Genomic DNA, 9607 nt, shown 5'->3' with positions numbered 1-9607 from the left:
TACCCTAATGACTTAGGATGTTGGACATCTTTAATTTATTTTATTTTATTTTATTTTTTTGAGACGGAGTCTCACTCTGTCACCCAGGCTGGAGGGCAGTGGCGCGATCTCTGCTCACTGCAACTTCTGCCTCAGCCTCCTGAGTAGCTGGGATTACAGGCGCCTACCACCACACCCAGCTAATTTTTGTGTTTTTAGTAGAGACTGGGTTTCACCATGTTGGTCAGGCTGGTCACGAACTTCTGACCTCGTGATCCGCCCGCCTCGCAGAGTGCTGGGATTATAGGCGTGAGCCACCGCACCTGGCCTGGACATCTTTTAATATGCTTACTTGTCACCCGTATTTCTTCCTAGGTGAGACGTTTGTTCAGGTTTTTTTGCCCGCTTTTAAAATCCAGTTGTTCATTTTCTCATTGTTGAGTTTTCAGGGTTCTTTGTATAGCTTGGATAACGGTCCTTTATGAAACGTGTTTTTTTGTTTTTTTTTTTTTTTTGTAGTTGTAGTTTTTAAATGTTTATTTTATGTACAAAGAGCAATCATGGTTTTTTATTGGGTGGATGCCTTGGATAATCCATTCAAGGAAGATCACTTAGTCTAACTTAATGAAACCTATATCCTTCGCATACCGATGGAAACACTGGAGGCACATATTGTGGCCATATTTCTGGATCAGACTGTGCAGGTCTGAGCAGATGCCATGAGAGCGAGAACCCTGGCCGAATTTTTGCAGGTGGCTCCGGTACAGCTGCGGGTGACCCATCTTGCTCTCAGGAATGCAACAACGTAAAAGGAAAGCCATGAAACATGTCTTTTGCAAATATTCTCTCCCAGTCTGTGGCTTATCTTGTTCTCTCCATTTTTTTTTTTTTTTTTTTTTCTGAGACGGAGTCTCGCTCTGTAGCCCAGGCTGGAGTGCAGTGGCACGATCTCGGCTGACTGAAAGCTCCGCCTCCCGGGTTCATGCCATTCTCCTGCCTCAGCCTCCGGAGTAGCTGGGACTGCAGGCGGCCCGCCACCGCGCCCGGCTAATTTTTTGTACTTTTAGTAGAGACGGGGTTTCACTGTGGTCTCGATCTCCTGACCTCGTGATCTGCCTGCCTCGGCCTCCCAAAGTGCTGGGATTACAGGCGTGAGCCACTGCGCCCGGCTCATCTTCTTGTTCTCTTGATGCCCCATCTTTTTAATGGGTGCATAGCATTTCATTGGGTGCCTTATTTAACCAGTCCCCTCTTAATGAACATTTATGTTGTTTTTTTCCAGTTTTTGCTATTAAATGTTACAATGGATAGTTTCTAATAATCACATTTGAATATCTGTGTAAATATGTGTGTGAAATAAATTTCTTGGCCCCGTGAAGTGGCTCACGCCTGTAATTCCAGCACCTTGGGAGTCAAAGGCAGGAGGGTTGCTTGAGGCCAGGAATTCAAGAGTAGTCTGAGCATAGTAGCCAGACCCTCTCTTTACAAAAAAAATTTTAAATTAGCTGAGTGTGCTTAACAATGGGGATAATAAAAGAGGAAGAAGAAAAAGAAGAAAAGGAAGAGGAAGAGGAAAGAAGAAGGAAGAAGAAGGAAGAAGAAGAAGAGGAAGAAGAGGAAGAAGAAAAATTAGCTGAGCATGATGATGTATGCTCTAGTACCAGCTACTCCAGAGGCTGAGGCAGGAGAATGGTTTGAGCTCAGGAGTTCCAGACTGTAGTGAGTTATACTCATTCCACATGCCCCACACACCAGCCTGTGAATGTGAGACCTTGTCTCTAAAAAAACAAAAAATAAATTGTTGTAGCCAACTTGTTTTCCAAAACAAAGTAGCACCTTCAAATATGATTGATAATTTATTATTTATTTCTGAGCACTTCTGTGAGGTGGATAAATAACACATTCCAGTTAATTTTCAAGATTAACAATAGGCTAGAGATCACTTGTACATTATTATATATTTCACTATAACCTGAGACCCATAGTGGCTCAATCAAGAAATATTTATTAACTAGTCAACTATGGACACAGCTTCTAAAACTTCCTATAATTTGTATTCAATAAAAAGTGGACTGAGCGCGGTGGCTCACGCATGTAATCCCAGCACTTTGGGAGGCTGAGGTGGGCAGATCACGAGGTCAGGAGATCGAGACCATCCTGGCTAACATGGTGAAATCCCGTCTCTACTAAAAATACAAAAAATTAGCCGGGTGTGGTGGCAGGCGCCTGTAGTCCCAGCTACTCAGGAGGCAGGAGAATGGCGTGAACCTGGGAGGCGGAGCTTGCAGTGAGCAGAGATCGCACGACTGCACTCCAGCCTGGGCGACACAGCGAGACTCCATCTCAAAAAAAAAAAAAAAAAAAAAGGAGGGGGGGCAACAGATATCACACAATTGCACTCCAGCCCAGGAAACAGAGTGTAACCCTGTGTGAAAAAAAAAAAAAAAAAAGTGGGCTGCAAACCCCATGTAGAGTGATCATATAATTGGCTGGGTGCAGTGGTGCACACCTGTAATCCCAGCACTTTGGGAGGCTGAGGCAGGTGGATCACCTGCAGTCAGGAGTTTGAGACCAGCCTGGCCAACATGGCAAAACCCCATCTCTACTAAAAATACAAAAATTAGCCAGGTATGGTGGCACATGCCTGTAATCCCAGCTACTCAGGAGGCTGAGGTAGGAGAATTGCTTGAACCCAGGAGGCAGAGGTTGCAGTGATGAGCCAAGATCATTCTACTGCACTCTAGCCTGGGTGACAGAGTCAGACTGTGTCAAAAAAAAAAGGACAGTGCTCCAGCTCTGCTAAGGGACAGACTGCTTCCTCAAGTGGGTCCCTGGCCCTGGTGCCTCCTGACTGGGAGACACCTCCCAACAGGGGTCGACAGACATTTCATAAAGAAGAGCTCCGTCTGGCCTCAGGCCAGTGCCCCTCTAGGAAGAAACTACTTCCAGAGGAAGGAGCAGTCAGCAATCTTTGCTGTTCTACAGCCTCCACTGGTGATACCCACGTGAATAGGGTCTGGAATAGACCTCCAGCAAACTGTAGCAGACCTGCAGAACAGGGGCCTGACTATTAGAAGAAAAACTAACAGACAGCACAACACCAACATCAACAAAAAAGACTCTCACACAAAAACCCCATCCAAAGGTCATCAGCCTCAAAAATCAAAGGTAGATAAATCCACGAAGATGAGGAAAAACCAGCCCCAAAACACTGAAAATTCCAAAAACCAGAATGCCTCTTCTCCAAATGATTGCAACTCCTCTCCTCTCTAGCAAGGGCACAAAACTGGACCAAGAATGAGACTGACAAATTGACAGAAGTAGGCTTCAGAAGGTTGGTAATAACAAACTCCTCTGAGCTAAAGGAGCATGTTCTAACCCAATGCAAGGAAGCTAAGAACCTTGATGAAAGGTTATAGGAACTGCTAACTAGAATAACCAGTTTAGAGAAGAACATAAATGACCTGATGGAGCTGAAAAACACAGCATGAGAACTTCATAAAGCATACACAAATATCAATAGCCAAATCAATCAAGCGGAAGAAAGGATATCAGAGATTCAAAATCACCTCACTGAAATAAGGTGTGAAGACAAGATTAGAGAAAAAAGAATGAAAAAGAATGAACAAAGCCTCCAAGCAATATGGGACTATGTGAAAAAACCAAACCTATGATTGACTGGGGTACCTGAAACTGACGGGGAGAATGGAGCCAAGTTGAAAAACACACTTCAGGATATTATCCAGGAGAAATTCCCCAACCTAACAAGACAGGCCAACATTCGAATTCAGGAAATACAGAAACACCACTAAGATACTCCTGAAGAAGAGCAACCCCAAGACACATAATAGTCAGATTCTCCAAGGTTGAAATGAAGGAAAAAATGTTAAGGACAGCCAGAGAGGAAGGTCAGGTTACCTACAAAGGGAAGCCCATCAGACTAACAGCAGATCTGTCTGCAGAAACCCTACACGCCAGAAGAGAGTGGGGGCCAATATTCAACATTCTTAAAGAAAAGAATTTTCAGGCTGGGCGTGGCAGCTCATGTCTGTAATCCCAGCACTTTGGGAGGTCGAGGCAGGTGGATTATGAGGTCATGAGTTTGAGACCAGCCTGGCCAAGATGGTGAAACCCCTTCTCTACTAAAGATACAAAAAAATGGCCATACTGCCCAAAGTAATTTAAAGATTCAATGCTATTCCCATCAAGCTACCATTGACTTTCTTTGTAGAGTTAGAAAAAACTACTTTAAATTTCATATGGGATCAAAAAAGAACCTGTATAGCCAAGACAATTCTAAGCAAAAAGAACAAAGCTGGAGGCATCACGTATCTGACTTCAAACTATACTACAAGGCTACAGTAACCAAAACAGAATGGTACTGATACCAAAACAGATATATAGAACAATGGAGCAAAACAGAGACCTCAGAAATAACACCACACATCTGCAACCATCTGATCTTTGGCAAACCTAACAAAAATAAGCAATGGGGGAAAGGAGTCTGTATTTAAGAAATGATGCTGGGAAAACTGGCTAGCCATTTGCAGAAAACAGAAACTGGACCTCTTCCTTACACCTTATACAAAAATTAACTCAAGATGGATTAAAGACTTACATGTAAAACCCAAAACCATAAAAACCCTAGAAGAAAACCTAGGCAATCCCATTCAGGACATAGGCATGGGCAAAGACTTCATGACTAAAACATCAAAAGCAATTGCAAGAAAAGCCAAAATTGACAAAGGAGATCTAATTAAACTAAAGAGCTTCTGCACAACGAAGAAACTATCATCAGAGTGAACAGGCAACCTAAGAATGGGAGAAAAGTTTTGCAATCTACCTATCTGACAAAGGTCCAATATCCAGACTCTACAAGGAACTTAAACAAATTTACAAGGAAAAAAAAAACAACCTTATCAAAAAGTGGGCAAAGGATATGAACAGACACTTCTCAAAAGAAGACATTTATGCAGCCAACAAACGTGAAAAAAAGCTCATCATCACTGGTCATTAGATAAATGCAAATCAAAACCACAATGAGATACCATCTCATGCCAGTTAGAATGGTGATTATTAAAAAGTCAGGAAACAACAGATGCTGGCAAGGCTGTGGAGAAATAGGAAAGCTTTTACACTGTTGATGGGAGTGTAAATTAGTTCAACCATTGTGGGAGACAATGTGGCAATTCCTCAAGGATCTAGAACCAGAAATACCATTTGACCCAGCAGCCCCATTACTGGGTATATACCCAAAGGATTATGAATTGTTCTACTATAAAGACGCATGCACACATATGTTTATTGCAGCACTATTTACAATAGCAAAGACTTGGAACCAACTCAAATGCCCATCAATGATAGGCTGGATAAAGATAATGTGGCATATATACACCATAGAATATTATACAGCCATAAAAAACAATGAGCTCATGTCCTTTGCAGGGACATGGATGAAACTGGAAACCATCATTCTCAGCAAACTAACACAGGAACAGAAAACCAAACACCGCATGTTCTCACTCATAAGTGGGAGTTGAACAATGAGAACACGTGGTCACAGGAAGGGGAACATCACACATAGGTCGGGGGTAGGGGGCAAGGGGAGGGAGAGCATTAAGACAAATACCTAATGCATGCGGGGCTTAACACCTAGAGGATGGCTTGATAGGTGCGGCAAACCACGATGGCACGTGTATACTTATGTAACAAACCTGCACATTCTGCACTTGTATCCCAGAACTAAGAGTAAAATAAAGAAAAAAAAAAGAGTGATCATATAATTTCTCAATCAAACATTTAAAAAGCAGGCATAACACATAACAGGGTCTTTCCCAAACAAAACAGGACTTATGGTTACCTTATATGTAAAATGCCATTTTTTTTCTTTTTAGAGATAGGGTCTTGTTCTGTCACCCAGACTGGAGTGCAGTGGCACAATCAGAGCTTACTGCAACCTCCACCTCTTGGGCTCAAGTGATCCTCCCACCTGAGTCTCCTGAGTAAATGGGACTACAGGTGTGCACCACCACGCCTGGATAATTTTTCTTGCCTTTGTAGAGACAGGGTCTTGCCATGTTGTGTGGGCTGATCTCTAACTCCCAGGCTTAAGCAATCCCCCTGCCTCAGCTTCCCAAAGTACTGGGATTACAAGCTTCAGCCACTGTACCTGGCCAAGGATGTATTTTTAAGTGAAAAAAGATGCAAAGTTCAAAACTTTTTAAGATGGTACGTTCTGTGTAAAAATGAGGAGAATTTTGCTTACATCTGCATAAAGGAACTGCGGAAGCACACTCCAGAGAAACAAGGTAGAGTGCGAAATAGTGGGAAATCTTATGTTTTTTTTTTTTTTCTTTTTTGAGACAGAGTCACCCTCTGTCACCCAGGCAGGAGTGCAGTGGCACGATCTTGGCTCACTGCAACGTCTTGTTCCTGGGTTCAAGCGATTCTCCTGCCTCAGCCTCCTGAGTAGCTGGGACTACAGGTGCCTGCCACCATGCCGGGCTAATTTTTTGTATTTTAGTAGACACAGGGTCTCACCATGTTGGCCGGGCTGGTCTCAAACTCCTGAGCTCAAGCGATCTGAACATCTCGGCCTCCCAAAGTGCTGGGATTATAGGCCTGGCTGGAAATTTATGTATTCTATTTTTACTTTTTCAGATGGAGTCTTGCTCTGTTGCCCAGGCTGGAGTGCAGTGGTATGATCTCGGCTCACTGCAACCTCCGCCTCCCAGGTTCAAGCAATTCTTGGGTCTCAGCCTCCCCAGTAGCTAGGATTACAGGCATGAGCCACCACACCCAGCTAATTTTTGTATTTTTAGTAGAGACGGGGTTTTACCATGTTGGCCAGGCTGGTCTCAAACTCCTGACCTCAAGTGATCCACCCTCCTCGGCCTGCCACAGTGCTGGGATTACAGGCATGAGCCACCGTGCCTGGCCTTATGTATTTTAGATTGTGAATGTATTATACTGGATGAAAAAAATTACTAGAGAAACTCTACAAATACAAGGTTGAGGGGGACATCAAGGAATGACTGCTTAAAAAATAGCTGAGCATCGTGGTACACACCTGTAATTCCAGCTACTTGGGAGGCTGAGGCAGGAGGATCGCTTGAGCCAATGAGTTTGATGCTGCAGTGAGCTATGATAGTGCCTCTGCACTCCAGCCTGGTTGACAGAGCGGGACCTCATTTCTTAAAAAAAAAAAAAAAAAAAAATAGGCCAGGCGCGGTGGCTCACGCCTGTAATCCCAGCACTCTGGGAGGCCGAGGCGGGCAGATCATGAGGTCAGGAGATCGAGACCATCCTGCTAACATGGTAAAACCCCATCTCTACTAAAAATACAAAAAATTAGCCAGGCGTGGTGGCGGGCACCTGTAGTCCCAGCTATTCTGGAGGCTGAGGGAGAAGAATGGCATGAACCCGGGAGGCAGATCTTGCAGTGAGCCTAGATCATGCCACTGCACTCCAGCCTGAGCGACAGAGCGAGCGAGACTCCGTCTCAAAAAAAAAAATAAATAAATAAAAAATAAATAAATAAATAAAAATAAGCAACAAAAAAATGAGTACCAGGATTCCAGTTGGGGTGATAAAAAAATTTCTGGAACTAGATAGTGATGGTTGGACAACATTGTATTTAAAGCCACTGAGCTGTACACTTTAAAATGGTAATCTGTATTTTATGTACATTTTGCCACAATAATAATAATAAAAATAATAACTAAACATAAGTGCACAAAGGGCCGGGAATGGTGGTTCATACCTGTAATTCCAGCACTTTTAGAGGCCAAGGCAGGCAGATCACCTGAGGCCAGGAGCTCAATACCAGGCTGGCCAACATGGTGAAACACCATCTCTGCTAAAAACACAAAAAATTAGCCAGGCCTGGTGGTGCATGCTTGTGATCCCAGCTACGTGGGAGGCTGAGGCATGAGAATCACTTGAGCTTGGGAGGCAGAGGTTGCAGCGAGCAGAGATCACGCCATTGACTCCAGCTTGGGCGACAGAGGGACACGCTGCCTCAAAAAACGATAAAAAATAATAATAAAAATAAGAGCACCAAACATACATACACATACACAAATATAGATTTGTTATCTTCAGACAGAAAGAATCCATCCTATCCTAATCTATTATTTTGTAAATATCTCACTAATAGATTAAGGTGTGTCCACAAATCTCTTAAGCGAGCAGACAGGTTAAATTAGCTAGTGTAGATAAAACTTAGTATTAGAAACATTCACAAGGGCTGGGCACGGTGGCTGACGCCTATAATCCCAGCGCTTTGGGAGGCTGAGGCAGGCAAATGGCTTAAGCCCAGGAGGTCTGAGGCTGCAGTGAGCCACTGCACTCTAGCCTGGGCAACAAATGGAGAGCCTGCTTTATCCGCCACTCCCCAACCCCCAAAAAAGGAAAAAAAAAAAAAAATCCACAGGTATATGACAAATGCAAACAGAAGTTTCAAGGTTTATAAAGAACCTTAAAAAAAAGAAAAGACTACGAAAGAGTCAGAATTTACCAGTTCTATTTGTACAGAAGAGGAAAGAAGTCATCGAAATGGAAACAGATCATGGCTGGGTCTGGTGGCTCACACCTGTAATCTCAGTACTTTGGGAGGCTAAGGCAGGTGGATGACTTGAGGCCAGGAGTTTGAGACCATGTTGGCCAACATGGCGAAATCTTGTCTCTACTAAAAATTAAAAAAACAAAAATAGATCCTGGTAGAAAAAGATAAAATAGTAGGCTATATTTATGTGACAGGACAGTTTTTTGTGATGTTAATTTATTAATTGTAGCAGTGTGTTTTGCTCACTACAGTATTTCTCAGCCCCCACACAACCCCGCTCACCCCACTCCACACAGGTCCTTTGTGTCTAGGTCTTTTGTAATTCACTTCCTAGGAATTTTGCAAGAGGGAAAGCCAATAGCTGCTTAAAGCCAAATGCTCTTCCGGTCTTTTGTAAAAGTGTTAAAACCAGTGGAGAAAGGGAGGGAAGAAAGAGAGAGGTATCTGCCTGGGAGAGGAATGAAGTGGGAGTGGGGAGGACAAGGAAGGGTCCTGGAGTCTCATGAACTTTATTACCATTTTGGGGACCCAGGGAGGGGTAAAGACTTTAGAGTGGATGCTGGTGTTTAGGACCTCAAGGTGTTCTGCTTGGGCCCACACCCCATGGAATAGAGTACTATTGCATGGTAGGGGACCACGTGGCTTAAGGCCAGGATTTTTGGGCATTACAGGCTAGAAATGTGAGCTCTTCTGGTATCCCACGTACCACATAGGCTGCCCTCGACAGTGATTGATTATTACATTCCTATCACTTTAGTTGAATGGGAGCCCAAATTTGGGAATAAAAGTAATATTTTCTTATTTTACATATGTGCTAATATTCATACTCAATATATTAGCTTCCTACAAATATCTTTTTGGAAATTTGATTGTAGTAGGCAGAATAATGGCCTCCCAAAGATGTTCCTAGAATCTGTAGATATGCTGCTTTACATGGTGTTATAAATAAAGTTTCGGTGCCACAAAAGAAATAGCACTCGAATATAAAATTTTATTTTTAATTCTCAGCAAGGCAATGTACTTCTATAGAAGGGTGCGCCCTTACAGATGGAGCAATGGTGA

The 9607-nt window shown here is 43.2% G+C and overlaps 1 protein-coding gene across 1 annotated transcript; it reads right to left on the bottom strand.

The window, feature by feature from the left end:
• Positions 1–590: 590 nt before the first annotated feature.
• Positions 591–761, bottom strand: LOC109025684 (small ribosomal subunit protein uS14-like). The gene has a single exon (XM_055377977.1). The coding sequence runs from the start codon at positions 759–761 to the stop codon at positions 591–593; it is 171 nt and encodes a 56-aa protein (XP_055233952.1).
• Positions 762–9607: the final 8846 nt, after the last annotated feature.

Source organism: Gorilla gorilla, chromosome 12 (genome assembly GCF_029281585.2).
Source record: "Gorilla gorilla gorilla isolate KB3781 chromosome 12, NHGRI_mGorGor1-v2.1_pri, whole genome shotgun sequence".
NCBI lineage: Eukaryota > Metazoa > Chordata > Mammalia > Primates > Hominidae > Gorilla > Gorilla gorilla.
Note: the sequence above shows the minus strand (reverse complement) of the source record. Positions and strands in the feature narration are given on the sequence as shown.

What these genes read in the sequence shown, in the direction of transcription:
- LOC109025684 (XM_055377977.1), bottom strand. Translation starts at nt 761, where the DNA reads ATGGGTCACCCGCAGCTGTACCGGAGCCACCTGCAAAAATTCGGCCAG.